At 40.7% G+C, this 23357-nt stretch overlaps 1 protein-coding gene across 1 annotated transcript in view; it reads right to left on the reverse strand.

Moving 5' to 3' along the window:
• Positions 1 to 23357, reverse strand: part of CSMD1 (CUB and Sushi multiple domains 1) — a 1519798-nt gene that overhangs the window by 302722 nt on the left and 1193719 nt on the right. Inside the window, 2 exon segments of the mRNA XM_012645868.1 lie at positions 421 to 533; positions 12487 to 12590. Of these exon segments, the coding sequence (XP_012501322.1) occupies positions 421 to 533; positions 12487 to 12590 (217 nt within the window).

Below are 23357 nucleotides of genomic sequence, written 5' to 3' on the forward strand. Positions count from 1 at the left end.
AATGAAAGGCACAGACCTTTCATTTCAAATATTTGTGTTTGGCTTGCAAAGTTTACAAATGTACGTCTTTTCAGGCTCATTATATTGCGTTTTCTATGTTTGCTCACATTTTGAAATCTTCCATAATAAAAAAATGGGTTTTTAAAAATACCAATCAATAGGATATGATCAAAGATGCACCAGTCTCACAGCTCACACCCAGTCTCACTGTGTATTTTGACATAATAAGCGCACGTATCACGGCGAGTCAAGCTTTCACACGTTAAAAACATAAGTAGACTTTAAGGAAGCTGCAAACAATTGGTCCCTATTTATAAGCACTGTTCTGTCTTGATTTTATTTTTATCTAACACAGAATGGTCTATATGCCCTCTGTCAGAACGCGAGTTTTCAAACCTGTTAATTGTGTTCCAGCCATACCTTGGTACACAGCTTTAAACCCAGGTGAGCCAATGCTGTCGTCAGACTGCAGATGTAACCACATCTGGTTGCTCATGCTCACAATGAGGTCAGGAACGCTGGAGCCCGTGAGTCTGCACGGAAGAGAAACGCGGAAACTTTTACTATGGGCAGCAAATACATGGACTTTTACCTCAAAGGAGGGTCTTGCTGCTTAAGCAGACAAACCATATATATATATACATACACCTAGGAAGACCCTCCCTCAAAGAATCTATTATATAACCACTTGTAACTTATTTTAATATTTAAACACCAATATCATTGGCATTTTTATAGCAATCATTCTATTCTATGACTGCAAATTTGCATCTTATATTTTAAAAATCAAATTAGGGCAACCAACCATCTCACTTGCCTGAACTAAGGGGCATCCCCAGGTGCGGGACTTACAGTGTTAACCCAGAGATCGTCCTGGAAAACACGGGGCAGTGCACCCTGCGTGACTGGGAGACGCCCTATTGCTGTGTGACTTCATAACATCCCGCATTCACAGGGAGAGCAGCCCCACAGTGAGAAATCATACAGTTCATTCACTACATTCTTGGATTGTCTGGTCTGGAATTATCATGCGCCTTTATCACTAAATCTCTTATAAAAATATATTACAGGTAATCGGACATTAAGAGAATCTTGAAAACTAGAACAGCATGCGTGGCCGAAAGAGATTGGCAGCATTTACTGAACTCTCCTTGTGCCTTTCACACCCAGCCAGGTCACATCCAGTGGAGGTTTCAGTGAAGCGTTTGTTGTGTATTAACAAAACAGTCACATAGGGGCTGCTGCCAGCCAGGGAAAGGAAACACTAAATCCATTGACTGAACTCAACGTGCTGACAGAAATGCAAGTTGAAATAGAAAAAGTGCAAGAAAAAAAATCAATTCGACCAAAACAAATGCCCCTAATCAAATAGGAAGCTTTGCTTTCAGCAAGGCAGTTTCGGGAATGTGAACACATGATTTTCCCCATCAATCATATCATCTGTCTATCAACCTGGCATTCTCACCGCGGGCAGCACAGAGCACCTGAGTCTTTGAAGGAAGATGAACAACAGTCATTACCTGTGAAGTATCTCGTGCAACCTTACACGCAAATTGAAAAAAGGGAAGTATTTCAGTGAGTGATGTACAGTCACTAAATATGTATTTCTCTCCGAATATTTTCCTTGGTTGGCAAGATGGTTCTATTTTGTGTGGTTGTTTTGTTGCTTGTGTGTCTGAAGAGAGATTTTCTTTCTCCCCTATGCATGCATTTTATTGACCTGTAATGAACCAAAAAGTGCCCAGACCACTGATATCTGGCTCGTGGACTTTCACAGCGAACCACCACACAGACCAACACAGAGAACTGCCTGCACCCAGGCAACTTCCTGCATCCTCCCACCTTCCCAAAACACAGTTTAGTTTTATCTCTTTTTTTAAAGATTTCTATAAAAGAAACCATAATTAGTTTCATCTGTGTTTTTGAAGATTCTATACATGAAATCACATTATGTACAATATTTTGTTCAACATTATGTTGGTGAAATTGACATAATTGTTTGTAGTTGTATTTCATTTACTTCTTTATATGGAATTCACATTGTGTATAAATACAAGTAGTAGTTGGTTAGTATTTTTCTATTCTTAAAATGTGCATTGAGATCATGGTGGATACACGTGCAATAATATGAAATAATACAAAGAAATCACACGCATTCTTTACCTAGTTCCCGCCAATGGTAACATTTCGCAAAACTGTAAGGTGCTATCACGACCGAAACATTGATATTGATACAATCTATCTATCTTGTTCAAATTTCCCCGTTTTCTTGATACTCTGTGTGTGTGTGTGTGTGTGTGTGTGTGTGTGTGTGTGTGTGTGTAGCTCTATTCAATTACATCTCATATCTAGGCTCCCCAATCCACCCTCGTAGTCAATGCGGACTTGCTCCATCCCTCGAAATTCCCTGGTATTGCTAGCACTGAAAGATGATTTGCTTAAAACAAAAAAGTAACATTGTTACTCTTTGCAACTGCTTATCTGTTTGAAACAGGATTTTTTTCTTACAATAATTTGCGATTGAAAAATAAAATAGATGCTGGCTTTGATAAAATGCAGCAGGTCCTTGAATGATGTGGTTTCATTCAATGTTGTTTCCTTATAACATTGATGAGGAAAAAAAAATTTATTCTCAGTGAGGGGACTGTCTGTGTGGAGTCTGCACCTTGTCCCCATGTCTGTGTGGGTTTCCTCTGGGTCCCAGAGCTCCCTCCCGCATCCCAGAGCCACCCATTAGGTGAACTGGTGTCTACATGGTCCCGTCTGAGCAAGCGTGGGTGTGTGTGATGCACCCCACGATGGACGGTGTCCTGTCCCGGGCTGGCTCCCACCTCGGCCCTGAGCTACCAGGGCAGGCTCTGGACACCCATCACTCTGACCTGGAATAAGTACGTTGGAAAAGGAATGAATGAATGAATACAAATTGTTGTCAAATAAAAATTGTCAAGTATACTATAATCATACAATATATGCATGGCAATAAACAACATCAGTGTAGCAAAATGGCACTTATATCCCATGAATATATGCAAATAAAAAATAGATGGGGAAAACTTTTTAAAAATAAACGATGCGACAGGAAAGTGCTCAGCAAGCTGCTGCACTTGTTCTTGTTTGTTTTGCAACCACATGTGGGAGGAGGTGATCCTTAGTGTTTGCTTTGCAGACATTTGTTTCTTAATTTGACCCACCATGACCACCGTCACTCACTGATTCACCAAAAATTGGGGAAATAATTATCTTCTGTAATTTTAGTAATCGTTCTTTGATGTATGTATAGCTCACATTTATTTCAATGTTCAGCATTAGAAGTGTTTCAGTATTTATTTAGAAATTTGGTGATTCTTTTGTTACCAGAAATATGCCGTAGGGACTTAACTCTTGTTCTTGTTTTTTTTTTTAATATGTTGTTTTGCTTAAAGTTGCAATTTCCAAGGACCTCTCAATGAAGTTAAGTGAGCACTTACTATACTTCAACATTCCTCAGAACACATAATTAGTAATTGCTTTCTTTAAAATAGCTCCATTTTCTCCCAAGTTGACTCTACAGTGCAGTTTTGATTTAAACTTACATAAAATTATCCAATGAAAGTCTAAATAATTTGACCTATTTGCTGTAGTATTAAATAAAATTTTCTTTTGAAAAAAAAACCATGGTATTGTAGCTGCCTACCTACTTCCACCTCCAGGTCAGAAAGCCCTTCATATCCCAGGCATCTTCTATTGACTTTCTTCCATTCTCCAAAAGTACCACCACTGCTCAGTGTCCAGGGGTTTGGCAAACCCTGAAATCCCGGGATAGAGTGCCAGTTCTTCCTGGAGAACAGCCAAGAGTCTTTGAAGACTCTGAGGATTCTCATTAGGCTTTCCTTAACTTCCCTTGGCAACATGAGGACCTTTTTCTCTCTAGGTCCCTGCAGAATCCCGCATGTACCTCAGCATCTGCCTCCTTCTACACGGAGCACCCTGGAGGGCGAGTTGATATTTCTTGGCCATTTTATCCCCAGTCTCTGGTATATAATATACATGTTTTATTAAAAATAAGTGAAAATATAAATTAATTCACTTTAAATTTGTTACATATTTACATGTTTAAATTTCATAGGAATACTTCCAAATAATGATTTAAATCTCTGTATTATCTTAGGCAGCCAACCAAGGACTTGGTATTTGGGATTCTGTAAAAGCTTTGTGATTAATTCACCCTGTGATTTTTTTAGCTAAATTACTTTATCTCTATGCCATTCCCTCACCTGGAAACCAAGAGAATCGTATTAAACTATCTTAAAAGAAATCTTCAGATCTAAAGTCCTGTTCTTTTTGCCACAGATATCTGTGAAGACAGTGCTGTTTGGCACTGGTACGTCCCTACTGCCAATCTGAATGTGGAACTGCAACCAGCAGTATTCACACTCATGACTATGATCTCCAGTGTGTTAGATGGAAATTCAACGTGAAGGAGGTGACTTTCGCTTATGTCTTTGTTCCTGTCTGACAACCAGGGCACGTGGCATGGACAGTACATCTAAACTCTTTCACACGAAAGTGGGTCCGTGCCGTGGAAGCTGGATGGCATCCACCAACGATGCTACTTCACGATGCTTTGCTTGCTGGCGACCTCAGTGCTCACAGGAGCAATCTCATTGCTGAACAGATCTTCTCTTTGGCCCTTGATTCATAGTTCAACAGTTCTAACCTACATGAAATATAGTTGCTAAAAAGGGATGGATGAATCTACCTGTGACTTCTTTCACTCAACACAACGCCTATGAGCCTCCCAACGTTGCTGTGTGTAGAGTTAGTTTGTTCTTTAGACGTGCGGAGTAGAATTCCTTTGTAAAAATATGGCACACATGTTGGTCCAATGCCCTGTTGGAGCATATTTACGATGTTACTAGTTTCTAGCAATTAGGAACAGAGCTACCATAAACATTCATGTCAGGCAAACTTTATTTCTCCAGGGCGGATACCTAGGAGTGGAATTTGCTGGGCCTATAACTGATGTATGTTCACCCTCATATGATACAGTCGACCTACTTTCCAGAAAGGCTGTGCCACTTTGCATTTCCACTTGCAGTTTCAAAGGTTGCACAGGTCTACTTCTATTTGTACGACATTCTCAAAAAGACGAAACTATATGGATGGAGAATGGAAGTAAGTAGTCCAGGTTCGGGGTTTAGGATGGGAAATGGTGAGGCTGCAAAGGGACAGCACAGTACCTTGAGGTGAAGCAACAGTGTCATATGCTGATTTTGGCAGTAGTTACACAAATGTATATAGGTATGAAAGTTATCGATATGTGCATTCAAAATGTTCTACTTTACAGAATGTTAGTTAAGATGGGAGGGGGAGGCGGGAAGGGGGAGGATAGGATGGCATATTCACACTTAATGGGTGTGGTGTGCACCATCTGGGGGATGGACAGGCTTGAAGCTCTGACTCAGGTAGGGCAAAGGCAATGTATGTAATCTAAACATTTTTACTCCTGCAATATGCTGAAACAAAAAAAAATTAAAAAGTAAAAAAGAAAAAAAATAACTTGTTCGAACACGGAGAAAAATACCTGCACATGCCACAAAGCTGTCAAAACACGAAACTGATGTCCCTGCAGCAGGCAGCACCTGCATTCCGCAGGCAGGAGCCCGGCAGGAAGACGTGGGCTAAACCACAGCTTCCCACACTCGCTGTAACTGCGAACTGGGACACGGAGAAGCAAATGCCACCCCAAGACAATAACTGGCCTGAAACTGAACTACTCTGTAGTCTTCTTGGTTCTTGAATGTCCATTAATTTTACACATTCTTCAGAAAATGTAGAAAATGCATATTTAATGGTACATTTTAATTGACTTTTTGCCTAATTGGGTTGATACCAAGTGAGCTGGAGATGAATAAGGACAAATGAAGATACAATACAATCTGTTCGGGCATTTTGGCACCTGGCAGAACCGTTCCTCGCAAGGATGCAGGCAAGCACGGTTAATGAGATTGAGGGACGCCCTGACACAAACCCTGGACAGACACAAGGCTGCCGAGGTCACAGACAGAAGTCTGCATAGTCATTTAACAAACTAAGGCGGAAGGAATTTAAACTCTGGAAGGCCATATTTGCAATCTTCAGTCTTACACGTCTTCAAATACAGAACTAAGCCAGCACCGAGAGAAAGTGAAGTGGGTCAAGGTTCTCAATCTACCCAGCACCTAGCCTGGCTCCTGGCACGTGACAGTTATTGGTGACATGTTTATTTATATGACGTGCCAATACAGAGAGCCATGGAGGGTGGAAGGGAGCAGAAATCTGATTTTTAAATTAACTCTGAAAAATAAGCCAAGGGAATGGTTTTATTGAATAAATAGTATTATTACATACAATGTTGAAATTGAAGATAATTCATACATAGGCTGACTTTGTAATAATTTCCTCGTCAGCATCGACATGAAATTAGAACAAGCTTCCGATTTCATTGACTCTGACTCACACGCACATTTCATTCAAGGATGACAGAGTTTATTTACTGAGCTGGAATCCATTACAGCAGGTGGCAGAGAGGATGATGTGAGCTACATCAATCATCTGCAAGCTCTATTTTAAATTCTCTAAACAGTATCAGAATTATAAAGTGTTCACATGTGGAACTGCATGAAAAAGACCTAATCCAAACCTCCTTTTGAGACAGAGTCTCGCTTTTGTTGCCCGGGCTAGAGTGAGTGCCGTGGCGTCAGCCTAGCTCACAGCAACCTCAAACTCCTGGGCTCAAGCGATCCTCCTGCCTCAGCCTCCTGAGTAGCTGGGACTACAGGCACGAGCCACCACACCCGGCTAATTTTTTCTATATATTTTTAGTTGTCCGATTAACTTCTTTCTATTTTTAGTAGAGACGGGGTCTCGCTCTTGCTCAGGTTGGTCTCGAACTCCTGAGCTCAAACAATCCGCCCGCCTCGGCCTCCCAGAGAGCTAGGATTACAGGCGTGAGCCACCGGGCCCAGCCCTAATCCAAACCTCTTGATCTTGTAGATCAAAAGGGGGGAAAAAGTTGACTATGGCCCAAAATGAAGATTTTTTTTTTTTTTTATTTTTACCAACTTCATTTACTGAGTGCAGCCTGGACCAATTAAAATATATGGCCTATACGTCCTCCTGACATGGAGACCTTTTTTTCCATTACCCTTCCCCCTAAACATAGGGATGAACCCTAGGGATGGCACAAAAAGCTACCAGAAGACACCTCTGCAAAGAGACGAGGGGCAGGCAACCTGGTTTGGGACCCAGGACCAGAGAAACGGCACAGCATGGGGTCTCGGTGGGACCCCACAAATAGAAGGCCACCGAGATCTGGCGATTCCCACCCCTGACCAGGAAACAGAAGGCCCCCGGTAAGTGCATTCCTTCCTCAAACGCACCTGGTGTTCGTCTGACCCCAGACAGACTGGCACCCCCAGCAAGGGGAAGGCGTTAAGAGCCACACCGACGATTAGCCTCTAGAGGAAGGTGAGACTCGGCTCCCCTTGCAACGGAAGGATATCGAAGATATACACGGAGTTTTAAATCCCTTCTGCCGTGGTTCGTTAAATGGCTAAGTAGGCAGAAGCTGCAGGAGAGACACAGCCACACTAATGACCTGATCGGGGAAGGCTCTTTGCCACCGTGCATCTCCTCCGCACCCAGAGACACAGGTGGAGGGGGTGGGAGAGGTGAGGGGGTAGGGGAAGGGGGACCCCGCCAACCATTTGCCACGGACAAACATCTCCCCCACCCTACCCCACCCACACCACGCCTGGGAAACCCTCTGCCCCACCAGTCAGCACCAGCACAGACCAGTGGGAACCTTCCTGGGCGCCAGATCCACCAGGCTGCCTAAGACAGACCTAAAAGCCCCTGACGGTCAAACGGTCACGGGAAACTCAGCCCACAAAGACAGGCTGAGACCACATGCCAAGCCCAAACACGATGCTTCCCGGCTAAAATAAAAGGTTGGATTCAAAGAGCACCCAGCATTTCCTTCAAAGAATCAAGCAAGGAAGCTTCCAGATAAGAGGCAGAGGAGGGAAATCTAACCGCGGATGCACTTTCAGTCGAGACCAGAGCTCTGGCGTTGGAGTCTGATCTGCGTTATCTGTGGTCTGCAGGCGCACAGGCTTTGCCCTTATGAGAACCGTAATACGAAGAGAAATCGTTTGGATCATGTGATTCTGGAGTTTTAAGGATCTAATTCCTAATTGGTTTGATTTCTAATTATAATTTCTAATGATAAAAAAGTATATTCTTCCTATCTAGACAGCATTTAAATTGATATCTTCATGTCTTCACGCCTAACGTGAATTGCTCACCAAGAAGCAGTTGCAACAAAAATGGACCAAGCCAGTGTAAGAACCAGCCAGTGTCCTTATCTGTTACTCCCACACCCAGCCGGGCAGAGGCTACCCTACTTGCTCACAGACTTCCCTGACGTTGACTATCCACCCCACAGAGGAATGGGCGTTTAGAAACCGTAACCTATGCCTGCAGTCCACAGCCCGTCCTGAATTAATGACACCTCCTGGCGACCAACAGCTAATAACCGCAAAGGCCAGGGGGAAGCCAGGTAAGGCGAAATCTCCCCATGCAGCTCTTCTTCAAATTAAATTCAACAAAATTATCAATATACATGCTTGGAAAGAGCTCAACGGAGATTCGCTAAGTAAGTTATTTAATTTTCTTTTAAGTCTGACACACTGCAAATATGACCTGCGTACATTCCTCTGTCTCTTGGGAAGACTGGGTTATTAAAGGAACCCCTTAGTGTTCAGGGATTCTATTTTGTGTGTGTGGCACAAAAGTTAAGAAAATAAAAAGCTGTTAACAGAAATCAGAATTTTTGAAACCATATTTAGTATGAGCTATCTCACTTTCCAAATTTCTCTTAAAAATCATGATCTGACTAGAACCGTATAGTTCCCTCAGAAAGGAAACCCATGAGATATTAAATCTAAAGTAGTGAATGCCAGTCTGCCAAAAAAGAGTTTTTTTTTAACTTCTCTTTTATTTGAAATATGTGTCATGAGATTCCATGAGTCTATATACTGACTAGTATTTAAACTATCCTCGCATATCCATCGTTCCTCCAATTAGATTATAAATTCCATGCTGATAATGTCTGGCACATAAGTACTCCACGGTATTTGTTGAGGCGTTGTCTGAAACTACCTGCCTGTTCGACGAGACCAGCTGTGGTTCCCGGAATGAGTTCTTTTCTTTTCTGGTAATTTGGTTCACTAAGAAAATATATCAGTGGCTTTTCTTTTTCCTCCACCGCCGCTGATTAAATGCCCAACTGATCTCTGTTACGTTATAGTTCCCAAAGGGCATCTCAGTTTGATTCAGTTGGCTATTTAGGTTTTCATTTATAGTTTTGAGCTATCGAGAGGAGGTTCTAATAACACTTATGTCAACGTAATACATAGTTTGCTATTGCTTTCTTAACAACAAATAGCGTTAAAAAAAATGAGTGTATGATTTTAGATCTTTAATAGTAACCTAAGGGATTTTATAAGGGATCGCTTTGGTACATTTATATTTTAAATTTTGCATTTATTTAAAAATTTTACTCATTTATTTTAGTGACATCTTCCTTTAAATTAGATGTTATGATAATAATAATATGTGTGGGTTGCATTTCTTAGCTCTCTGGAGCTTTTGCATGCATTATTCCATTTTTTTCTTTACCACAGGCAGGGAAGGTTTATCATACATATTTTATAGCCAGGAAAACAGAGGGACCGAGAGGTGAAATGACTCCCCTCAGGGTCGCAGTGACAGTAAATTGCAGAGCTGGAGCCAGAAACTCCGTCTTTGACTTCCAGGCCCATTTCTGTAAATGGTGTCCTTGTATCACTGCTCACAAGCACTGTCCCAGGCCAGAGCCAGGGAGCACGTGCGACAGTCACCTCGGAAGCTTGCCCACAATGCAGATGGCTGGGCCCCACCCAGTAGGACTCTGCATTTTTAAAAATAAAGAAATCAATTTATAAAGATGTAACAAAAATTTGGAGAGGGTGTGGGAAAATAGGGACCTCCATGTCCCACTGTGGTTTATGTTAACTTGTGGGAGGATAATGGGAAAAGCATAACAAGGTAAATGAAGGTGACCATTTATTCCGAAATTCCTCTGCTGGAAAATTCCCTGAAGGCGTCGTATAAAACAAGAGTGCCAATCACACGTGCAGTTACTCACTGCACAGCCGCCTGTAAAAGCAAGAGAATGGGGGCGGGGGAGCAAAGGGCTCTCGACGATAATCACTTAAAAAGCACACGTGGATGCGGAGAGATAGGAACACTCCTACCCTGCTGGTGGGACTGCAAACTAGTGCAACCTCTGCGGAAAGCAATATAGAGATACCTCAAAGAGCTACAAGTAGAAGTACCATTCGATCGAGCAATCCCATTATTGGGCATCTACCCAAAAGAACAAATGATACTCTATAAGAAAGACACCTGCACCTGAATGTTTATAGCAGCACAATCCATAATTGCAAAGATGTGGAAACAACCCAAGTGCCCATCAATTCATGAGTGGATTAATAAAATGTGGTGTATGTATACCATGGAGTTCTACTCAGCCACGAAAAACAATGGTGATCTAGCACCTCTTGCATTATCCTGCATAGAGCTGGAGCCCATTCTACTAAGTGAAGTATTCCAAGAATGGAAAAAGAAGCACCACATATGCTTGCCATCAAATTGGTATTAACTGACCAACACTTATGTGCACACATAGTAGTAACATTCATCGGGTGTCGGGCAGGTGCAGGGGGAGGAGGGGATGGTATATTCACACCTAATGGGTGCGGTGCACACCATCTGAGGGATGGGCACGCTTGAAGCTCTGACTCGGGTGGGGCAAAGGCAACATATGTAACCTCAACATTTGTACCCCCGTAATATACTGAAATTTAAAAAAAAGAAAAAAGAAAAAATTCAATTAAATTTAAATATTAAAAAAATAAAAATAAAAAATAAAAAGCACAGCAGCTTCACAGGCGATGAAGGAGAGTACACTGTCACCAAGTGGGGGCACCTACTCCAACATACACTAGATGTGTGAATTGGGGTAATCCTTTAATCTGGCACAGACTCAGTGTCATCATCGATAAGATAAGGATATTAGTAGCTGAAACATATAGGATTATGGTGAAGACCACATATAGATCATATGTATTAGGCATTTAGCACAATGCATGGTACATAAGAGAAGATACCCAATAAAAGTTAGCTATGATATTACTAGTGCTATTCCCATCATTATTATCCTCAGTCATGAGCCAGAAATAAGATTTTGATTATTATTAGTAGTAGTTCGAATGGGCCAGTAGAAAGATAAAATAATAGAGACAGGTACTCGCATGCAAAAATGTTCGAGAAACAATGAATGAAAAATGTACATTCCCAATGTAGACCTAGCATAGGACAAATGATTTTTAAATGCATATATAGCATAGCCAGGTATAGCACTTTTCCAAAACATGAATTTTGTCGTAAGTAATCAGAAAATAAGGGGATGACGTGAATATAACAGACACTATCGTTTCTTTGAGCACAGTAATATGTTGATGTTATCAGGGGCAAGCTTTCTCAATAATAAAGAGAATCTGCAGTAGAGAATTCACAGACTCGGCAAACAAAGTGAACACCCTGACGAACACCTTCCATTCATGCAAGACGTTTCTGGTTGAGTGGTTTTAAGAGATACTCCGTGAAGCCACCTGTGGAAGGTGCGAAGGTAGACAAAGCATCTGAGAACACACTTCCTTTCTGCAAAACACACTGATTGACACTCCCAAATCACATTTCTAATTGTGATACACCAGGTCCGACAAACACTGAGAAAAGCTGTCTTGGAGGCCCTGCATCTGGGAGTAGCTGGAGCAGGTGTCGGGGACACAGAGCCGCAGAGCAGACTGCGATCCTACTTGCAAACCGAGCAGAGCAATCAGTCCGCAAGTATTTACATCAGGGCTGGTAGCGATTTCACCAGAACTCCGGACACAGACTTCTGCAGATAGACAGGGAGTCACCCCCAGCAATATTTTCCCCATGATCTCTGTCATTTTTACTGTGCAGTTTTACACAATGCAAGGGAAGACATATAGCATTATTACAGAAAACACTTGTACTTCTCAAACCAGAAAGCACCTGGACTTCCAAAAACCCACTAATAGAATACCACAAGGAAGCAGAAAGACAGAGGCTGAAAGGGGTTGACTTGAGAAATTTATCATTTCCACTTTCTACCTTCTGACTGTTCTAATTTTTCCGCCATAAACATATTTTTTGAATGATTTAAAAAAAACTGATACAGCTAAAACATAATCCTAAATTAGTTCTCATTCAACATCAGACTGGAAGCCACGAGATTAGCCACGCCTGGCAGGAACTAAACATCCAAGGCAGAATCCCATCGACCCTCAGCACGCATGTGTCGGAGGAGAAGCAGCTCAAGGGAATACTCACACGTACAAGACCGATCTGGTGTCCCCCACTTTCCCAGCGTCACCGACCGTCAGGGTGTCATAACCTCTTTCCAGCTCAAACTCTTCAAAGGCAAGCTTGATGACCTAAATCCAAGGCACAAGATAGTGACTTAGCATGACAGGGACTTTCCGTGACTGTTAACGTTACAAATATCCAGTTGTTGTGTTAAATTTTGCTCTTTAAAGCCAACGTATTCCACACGATCACCAAGCTGCTTTAGTTACACAGATAATTGTATGCATTTGAGACCCGTGAATTACAGAATTTTATGAAATTCAAACTTGCTATTACCGACACAGGTATTTTCAGTGCTAAAAATGAAATGTAATCACTTCTACACTTTAAGTCACATATCTATAAAATATTTAACATTTAGAATGTTTGAATTAACCAAAAGATGAGTCAATATAAGCAAAATAAATGTTGATTGCAGTTAAAGAGATACATTTTGAGGGCACTCAGAATATCCTGCAATAAGTATTTTTAAATTTATTATGCAGAGTTCATGTAATTATCCATATTAACACATAAGAAAAGACTTTCTGAGGCTAGAATGTTGTCTTCTGTACTTAGCTTTCCAAAACCTCGTAGTATTTTTTTTTAGTAAAGAAATATTGTCACGATGACCAGCACCATGACATCTGGACAGGACTGGCTTATGTTGGATGCTCCAGCGTGTTACAACCTATGAACTTCTTTCTGCAGCGCACAGGATCCTTTTCTCCTGAAGGAAGAGGCGCTTCCCTTGGTGACCAAAACTGGGATCAAGGGGAAAAGGGAGATGAAGATATCTTGAAGGTAGGCTAGAACCTGGGGGACCAGGGGAACAGGGAAAGGGGATAGATAGAAAGATGACAGATAGATAGATAGGTAGATAGGTAGGTAGACAGATAGGTAGATAGATAGGTGGATAGGTAGGTAGGTAGATAGGTAGGTAGATAGGTAGATAGATAGGTAAGTAGATAGGTAGATAGAAGAGAGATAGATGAGAGACAGATCATAGATTAGATAGACAGATACAGACAGATGAGATAGATGGTAGCTTAGATAAATAGATGATTGATAGATGATGGATTAGATAGGTAGATGACAGATAGACGATAAATAGATGACAGATTAATAGATGAGATGTAGATGATAGATAAATAGATGATCGATTAGATAGGTGGATGATAGGTGAACAGGTGACAAATAGTTGAGATGAAAGATTAGATAGATAAAAGGTAGATAACAGACAGACAGATGACAGATGGGATGGATGGATGGATAAATGATCAGTAATACATACACAAACGGATGGCTATATTCGGGGGGAGAGAGAGATTGAGAGAGAGACAGAGAGGGAGGAGGATGGGAGGACAGAGGGAGCTAGGACAGGGAAAACACTGACCATAATACTGGAAGTACATTTTAATGGGATCTATTTCAGAATGAAGCCGAAAGTCTGAAATCTTGTAGAAAGGTATCAAATGCCTGTTTGTTAAACTTGAAAGAAAAGAGGAAGCGGCACCAGGCAAAGGCAGGCCTCCCCCAACCCCCAATGTGCACAAGTCGATCAGGCTCTAAACAGGTGCTTTTCCAAGCAATGCTAACAAGGAACGCATTAATTGTGCTATTTGAAATTCTTACTAAAATTAGTGATATAGCTATTATAATTTATTTTAAAAAACTACTATTTCAAATGGCAGTGTTTGCATGAATGCATTATTTTAGCAATCTGATTTGAAACAGGTGTAGGGGTTGATAACTGCTGCAAACCAGTATAAACATTGCATATTAAACCCGGCACCTGACGGCAGTTTTATTTCTATTTTTCTCTCTCTCATGGCTCTATCTATAAGTGAACATGGTCTAACAATCAGAGAATAAAAGAACTAAAGAACCGTCTTCGAGACCTGGTGGCTTCCCACCACCTTTCGGACAGGCTGACTCAGTCCAGACTTGTCAGAAGCCCTGGCAGGAGATGCTAATCCACCAGGGCAGAGAGCCATGGCTGCATGATTTGTGATGAGTCACGTGATAGGGAACGCACTACGTGAATGGGCTTTCATTGGGGGTGTACAGACGGCCACGCTGTAGTTCTTCCAAGAGAAAGTCTTTGTCAGTGTTTTGTCTCAACAATCACAGGGGCCGTTGTCAAATGAACATTTTTCTCCCTGCCATTGACCCTCTGTAAAAGGAAAAACGTAGCTTCCTCCTTCTCTAAAGATCTTCTCGTTTATCAGAAAATATGGCAACCTAAAAATATATGTGGCTGAAATACAGAAATAGGTATATTTTTAACTAAAGCTGCAATTCCTTCTCACCGAAAGATAGCCCGAGATGAACACGAAAAGGGAGGGAGAGGGTGGAAGGTTTTAAATCGTGACTGATCCGGTGGCATTGAGTCAAGATGGTGTCTTTCCTTCCCCTGCACATGTGCTCGCCCTGCACCCTGAAGGGCTCCCTGCAGCTGGACTGCTCACGTCCTCCAGTCTCTGCTCAGTGTCCCTCCCTCAACCGTGTGTTTGCTGACCGCCTGTCCCCTTTGTAACATCCCACGCGTTGACAGCTCTTCTTGGTTTGCTGCGCTGCCTGCCTCACCCCGCGCACCGTAAGCGCTGCCAGGGCAGGTGCCGCATGGTCGCTCAGGGAGGGCAGCCTGGGCCTGGCCCGTGAGGATGCACAGAACGTCCGCTCCTGCAGGCCACCGAGCTGGGAGTGAGTGCAGAGAAACGGACGATGCTCCAGCCTTCAGAAAACTTAAAACCTGCGGAGCATTTCGATAAATACTAATGAGCATTTCCGGATGAAGATTCCTTCATGCCAGTAGACAAAACAGGAAGGGAAACCAGAAGGAGACTGACAGAGTCCCAGGCTTCAGAAACCTTATTTTGACACATATAAAATAATTACAGAATTTAACATTACCGATAAAGATGTCTTAATGACGATATATAAAATCTTTCACTTTTTCAACCTCAAAACAGCATCTCAGAACTGTGAGAAAGACAGGCCACTCAGTCTAGACTTTGGTGTCATTTTTCAAACATATTCTTGGTGTTTGTGTTATTTTCTATATTTTACCAATTGTCAGAATCTCAGTATTGTAACAAAGTTGGTCTGTGAAAGCCCTTTTTACCAGCGTTTTTTTTTTAAGATTATCAACCACATCAAAAGCCCTAGAGATCCCATGAGAAAGAACACAACCTTATAAATATTTAAACATTTGTAAATCACATATTTCTAAAAATACATAGAAGACTTGCATCCCAACCTTTTTAAGGGGGAAAGTCAAATGACGTGGACACTCAACACGTTTATCTTCTGGGAATACTTAAAAACACATTTGAGGGTTAATTTTATATATATTCTCCTACAGCTCTCTTTATCTGTGTTTCTGTCAGCCCATTCTTTATTCATTCATATATTCAAGGCCAGATAATGTTCATGTCCTCTATCATGGACAGGACATTGTTCAAACACTTTCGTTTTCATAAGTAACTTTTAAACGCACGGTTACCAAACTCAAACTACAGTTTTGCTTATCAACAAAGCATCTTCCTAAAAGAGCAAGTACACAATGAATTGGCCCTACAAAAGAATCATGGGTACAAAAAGCCATTGCAAAATTAAGTGCCATCATTTGGATTCTGCAACAGGTGATTCTGTAATTTAAATGTATTAGAAATGATCGTGGGAGGACTTGAAAGATGTCCCACTTCTCTTCCCTGGTTTACAGCGTTCCTCTTCCCAACCCCAAAGCGGAAGCAGAGAGCAGCGCCTCACAGAAGACTGCAGTCACTAAACATGACACCCGTGTTTGTATCTCTATGTCTGTGTCTACATCTATGTATATGTCTCTGACTAAGGCTATATCTGTATTTATGTCTATGCCTACAACTTATAATTTCCCAGGAGTAAAGAACTAAGTTATGTGTTTTCATGTGAGAGATGTCTGGGTAAATTAAAACAGAAATGGCGGGTTACGGTGAATTTTAAATAAATTAATATTATCTCTATTTTTTTTTTTTTTACTTTTCTAATAGGACTTGGAAGGAAAGATTTGCCAAACTGCTACACACCAAGCATAATGTGACTATGTATAGCTTTATACAAGGCATAATAAATTGGAGATACTAACATATGGAGGTTTTGTGTGTTTTTTAAAGAATGAACAGAGTCCTTGTTTGTTACAAAAAGTAAGTCATGTACTGTATTTAATAAAGAATGCCACATTGCTATCAGAGTCTGGATAATTTATTTTATATAATCCATTCAAAATGAACTCTACTTTTTTTCTAAAATCTCCAAACCTATAGAACCTATGTATGATTTTTTCCTCTACACATCTTGATTGCTTTATTTCTCCCAGGAGGGCCCACATAATGTTTCTCTACCTAATTTTTCTTTATCTTTCTTATTAAGGGAGTGGGGAGGAACTTAAATAGAGAAAAATGGGATGAATTTGTTTACTTCCTCTGTCAATACTAACAGAAGCATCTACGACCCTGGTTATATGTAAACAGGCTACACTAATGCCATCCTTATGGAATCTATAAATAAGCAGTCGATTTGTTAGAGCCCGTCTAAGCCATTCCCAAATGCAATAGTTCACATCTCTGTCGTATCATCTTGCCGCCAGGATTAGTTTGCATTTACTGCACAGCCCTAACTGAGCAGGAACCAGCTAAATAGCAGCAAGAGTTACGGCTAAAATGATCCGGTGATGCTCTGATAAAATGTTTAAGACACGCTTGCTATATTCAGTTGTGCTTCGTGATAGTCTACATCTTTGTGTCCTCCCAAAACTCACATGTTGAAATAGATCAGCACCCCATGGTGACGGTGTGAGGACATAGGGCCTTCGAAAGGTGGTTAGGTTGTGTGTGGAATTCTCACGAATGGGATTGGTGCCCCTATAAAGAGGCCCCAGGGAGACCTTTGGTGATCTACCACCAGAAGACACAGAGAGAAGGTGTCATCCATGAACCAGGAAACGGGCCCTCAAGAGACACAGAATCTGCCCGCACCTTGATCTTGGACTTCCAGCCGCCAGAACTGTGAGAAATAAATTGCTATTATTTAGAAAATATTAATTCTCAGTCCATGATATTTTTTTATCGCAGCCTGAACTAAGCATATGACACAATCTACTCCCAGAAGATTCTCACAATTGCTCAGTTGACATAATATTTTCTAAAGAAATGGTGAAAAAGATCAATGATCTTCAATCCTAGTTTTATGGAAAAGCTGAAACTCAAAGTATTTTAAAACTAGCCTCAAACAGAATTCCTATGCTGTACTTTAGTGTATATAGATTCTGTGATAGAATTGATTAGTCAGATAGTATTTTTTAGGTTGTCTTACTCTGCCTTATCAGCAGCTTTGAGTATGTCATGTATGTTTTAAGAAATTTTTGCCAGAAACATTATTCAAAATGAAGGTACTTCATTACCCACAAATGGTTACGCAATGGTGGGTGTCCATCTGTATCTGAAGGCAATAGAATTAATTGTTCTACTATGTGTCTTCATGCTGACTGGCTTTTTGATACACTATTTTGTCATTAGTTATTCATTATTATTATTTTATCATAGTTACGAGAATTGAGATCATAAAATATTCATATAAACCTATAGCTACACTCCACCTTCCTTTCCAATCTATAATAAAAATATTAATAATCCATGTCAACTACTACTAACACCAGGGGAGTTTATACATTGTTTTCCAAGAGAATAAACCAGCAATGTATTTATTTAGGTTAGAAAAATATGTTTATATCTGTAAATAATGGGTAAGTTTGTATGAAATAGTATGATGTAAACAAATTCTTACAAAATATATGAACACAGAATAAATGCCTATAGTTCATTACTAAAATGTATGTAATATTCTTCTTGTTTTCTTGTGGAAAATATTCTATTTTCCATTGTTAACCAGGAGACAAATGACACACTAAATCAAATATATTACAAATCCAAACTTTAATCTTTCTTTGGGGATCACAGAAGTGATGCTGATAGGGCTAGAAAAATTGGCTATGGATATACATACAATATGAAAAAGTCACTAGTAAAAACAACTATAAAATATTAGAAATGACAAAAAATAGTTGAACAAAATTCCAACTATTCCTCAAAATATTAAAAAGACAAAATCTTGTCTTATTTTTGTAAAAAATGTCATTGGCATTTTGATGGGGACTGCATTGACTCTGTAGACCACTTTGGGTGGTATGGTCATTTTAACAATACTAATTCTTCCAATCCATGAACATGGGATATCTTTCTATCTATTTGTGTCCTGTACAAATTCCTTCATCAATGTTTTATAGTTTTCATTGCAGAGATCTTTTACCTTCTTGTTTAAATTTATTCCTAGGTATTTTATTTTCTTTGTAGCTATTGTAAATGAGATTGCTTTCTTGGTTTCTTTTTCAGCTGGTTTGTTTTTGCTGTATAGAAATGCAACTTGTTGTATGTTGATTTTGGATCCTGCACATTTACTATATTTGTCTATCAGTTCTAAGGAATTTTTGATGGAGTCTTTAGGTTTTTCTCTATAAAAAATCATGTCATCTGCACACTGGAACAATTTTACTTCCTCTTTTCCAGCTTGGAGGCCCACCCTCTATTCCTTTATCTCGCCTGATTGCTCTGTCTAGAACTTCCAGGACTATGTCAAATAAGAGTGGTGAAATTGGGCGTCCTTACATTGGCCCAGTTCTTGGAAGAAAGGCTTTCTGCTTTTCCACAGTCAGTACGATGTCAGCTGTAGGTCTGTTACATGGGACCTTCATTGTGTTGAGGTACTTTCCTTCTCTACCCAACTTATTGGGAATTTTTATCAAGAAGTGATATCGAATTTTATCAAATTCTTTTTCTGTGTCTATTCAGATGATCATATGGTTTTTGTCCTTCATTATGTTGATGTGATACATCACATTTATTGATTTGCATTTGTTAAAATATCCTTGAATACCTGGGATAATTCCCACTTGATCGATGTAGAGTCTTTTTGATTTGCTGTTGGGTTGCTAGTATTTTGTCAAGGATTTCTGCATCTACGTTTATCAGGTGTATTGGCCCATAATTTTCTTTATATGTTGTGTCCTTGTCTGGATTTGGTATCAGGGTAATGCTGGCATTGTAGAATGAGTTTGGGAGAATTCCTCCTCTTCAACTTTTTGGAACACTTTGAGAAGAATTAGTGTTAATTCTTTAAAGGTTTGGTAGAATTCAGCAGTAAAGCCATCAATCCTGTTTGTTTGTTTTTTTTTTTTTCTTTTCAGTGTTGTTGTTGTGAGACTTTTAATTACTGATTCAAACTAATTACTCACTATTTGTCCATTCAAGTTTTTTATTTATTCTTGGTTCAATCTTGGTACGTTATACGTGTCCAGGAATTGATTCACTTCCTCCGGGCTTGCCCATTTGTTAGCATACAGTTGTGAATAATAGTCTCTAATGACCTTCTGAATTTCTATGGTACCAGTTGTAATGTTTCTGTTTTTGTTTCTAATTTTATTTACTCATTCACGCTCTCTTGGGAAATGAAAATTATCTAATAATTTTTGATAGATTTTAGTTGTTTTCACCTGAGATTATAAGGGCCAAATATAAAACAACTGAGAGAGTATAATTAATTAATGATAAAGAGAGAATCGTCCAAATGTATCTCTCACAGAGGCTGGATAACATGCATTTAGGTTTCCCACAGAAAACACATCTCACGGTCGTTGCTGCCGGGAAGGCAAAATGGTAGAGTCACTCTGGAAGACAGTTGGGCAGTTTCTTGTAAAACTAACCATACTTCTACCATATGATCTAGTAATCACACACTTGACATTTACCCGAAGGAAAATCCACACGAAAACCCAAACTGCACACTGACGTTTAGAGCAGCTTTGTTCATAATTCCTTAAATTTGGAAGCAACCAAGATGCCCTTCAGTAAATAAATGAATAAATACATCGTGGTGCATCCAGACAATGGAATGTCATTCTGTGCTGAAAACAAATGAGCAATCGAACCACACATGGACATGGAGGAACCCTAAGTACATACAGGAGAGAGGAGCCCGTCTGAAAAGGCTGAGACTCTGTGAGTCCAATGCTCTGACATTCTGGAAGAGGTAAAACTGCAGAGACGGTGAGAAAACCAGCGGCTGCCTTGGGGTTGGGGGAGGGAATGGGCAGAGCACAGAGGAGTTTTAGGGCAGAGAAACAGCTCTGTATGATGCATGAGTACAACGGTGGATATGTCATTACACAGCTGTCCAACCTGTAGAATGAAGAACACCAAGCGTGAGCCCTAATGTCAACTGTGGTAACGATGTCTCAGCGTAGGTTCATCAGGTGTACGCCTCTGGTGGGGGCGTCGGCCGTGGGAGAGGCTGTGCGTGCGGAGTTGGGGCTGTGCGGCAACGCTCTGTGACTTCTCATCCGTTTTCCCGTGAAGTTAAAATTACTCTAAAAGATAAAGTCTAATAAATTAACAAAATAACCATACACATGTAAGCTTTTATGTCTGTATATAACATATACCAATGGCCAAAGTTTCCCAGAATGAGATTGCAAAGATTGGTCCCAACCTAGAGATGAGAGTACTGTGGGCACTCGAAAGAAAAGAAAGTTAGAAACTATATATATATATCTCATTAATTCTGGAAATCCCTCGCTTTATTTTGGCATGTTCAGCCCTACATATAACCACTAACGGTCTTTTACAAACTACGATTCAGCACACTGCTGACAGGAAGAGGGTTCCTGTATTACGTCGAATGCAACTGTATTACTGTTAACCTGCGCTGTAGAAAGTCAAAGTAACCAGTGACTCAGAGCAGGAAAAGAAGAAACATTTCCCCTGGCAGGGAAATGTGCGATTCCTCCACACGGCAGCAGTCGGGGCCGCCATCAGGTGGCAGGAACGCGGAAAGCGCGGTGTTCCGCTGAAATCTCCCAGAAGGCTTTCTGGAACTTCAGGTACTGCTGACAGCCCCACCGGCAGGGCCTGCAGAGCCCCTTCCATCAGCTTTCAGTGGCACACAGATCACCTTAGTGCATGGGCTGCCCCTGCTCAGACAGCGTCAGTCTCTGAGACCAAGACTCTCAAAGAGCCCGGACGTGCCGCATCCAGGGGAACAGCTCCTGGGAGGACCTGGCTTGTTTCTCTCCCTCCTCTCAGCCCACCGTCTGCTGACAGTGGCATAAAAATCAAAGGCACCCCCACACTCTCCAGCCTCTGGGAACCACTATTCGACTCTGCTTCTATGAGAGCAACGTCTTTAGCTCCCACGTATGAGAACATGCCGTGGAGGGGAGGACGGTGTGGGGGGGGTGGTTCGTAGGTACGAAATTACAGTTAGACAGCAGAATGAGTTCTAGTGTGCTATAGCACAGTAGGGGGACTGCAGTTAACAACAATTCGCTGTATATTCAAAAAAGCTAGAAGAGGGAATTTGAACATTCCCAGCACAAAGAAATGATAAATGTTCGAGATGATGGATATGCTAATTACCCTGATTTGATCACTAAACATTGTATACAGGTGCTGAAATATCACATGTACTTCATAAATATGTACAATGATTGTGTATCAACTAAAAATGAAAAATATTTTTTTTTTTTAAAGAAGGAAATACAATCACACTGAAAAAAGAGGGAATCTAGGCATTGCTGTTTATTCGATGAGGGTCTTGGGAGAATTGTTTAACCTTTTTTTTAACCTTTCTTCTAACTTATCTGTAAAATAAGAAGGATATTGATTTCCCCACAGGGTTTCCAGAATCACGAGGAATACAATGCAGACAGGTGTGTGCAGGTTGCCACACGCGGCGGGCATCGATCAATGGCGGCCGTGTTCATTATCATCCCTGCTGCGACCCTTGTCATTGCTGCCGGAAGAGCCACGTTCTGCCACCAATTCGAAGGATTCTGTTATTTCAAGCCTCACGAGTCTTTACGATCAAGGAAAACCCATCTGTCTTTCCTCTGACCCGGCAACTCCTAACTCAAATTTTATCCAGAAATGGTCTTTTATCCTTTGAGTTCCAGACAAAATTTATCATCTACACACCTTCTTTCTCTATCTCAGCAGCACTTTGCTTCTCTCGAGAAGTGTTGTCTTGACAAAATAGTTAGATGCGGAAATTGCGAATTCTTGCGGAGTAAGGTGAGATCCGGGAAGTTCCAGGTTAGGAGCAAGCTGGGGGTTGTGTGAAGGAAGTAGTGACTGACGGGACAAAATCTCATGAGCAAAACCTATCAAAATGCCAGTAAAATTGTCAGGGATATAAAATATTTACAGAACAACAACAGAGATTAACCGGATCGCCAGGGAATGTAAGCAAACATAAAACAGTAATAGAGGAGCATTTAAAAAGTTTTGCTGCATAAAATGAGAAAATAAGCCAGTGAGATTTCCAAGAGGAATTTCATTAACTCCTGAAATGAAGCAACCAGAGAATCAAAAGCAGAACTCAGAAAATTACTGAAATATGTTCTCAACATATGAAAGAGGGTAGAATGTTTATTAAGAATGAGGGACTGGGAATTTAAAACTCACAATACAATAACTGCTACAGAATAAGTCAGAACATTATTAGATGTGATGAAATGCAAAATCAACATTTACATCCATCAACCCAAGACGTGTGGAGTGACTTAGCTGGAGCTTTGAAGGAATAAAAGATGAAAGGATGGCAAGAGAAAAATCAGAGATCTCTAGACAAAAGCAGAAGATACTGAAGTTTGTCAAAAAACAAGAAGGGACCCAGAATCAATGATTAGGAAAATAATAGAAGACACATTTTTAAAACTGATTAAAGAGTTGGGAATGGAACTTAGAAGTGCTTCATTACAGCCC

This window comes from Propithecus coquereli, unplaced genomic scaffold (genome assembly GCF_000956105.1).
Source record: "Propithecus coquereli isolate 6110/MARCELLA unplaced genomic scaffold, Pcoq_1.0 Scaffold238, whole genome shotgun sequence".
NCBI classification, from domain to species: domain Eukaryota; kingdom Metazoa; phylum Chordata; class Mammalia; order Primates; family Indriidae; genus Propithecus; species Propithecus coquereli.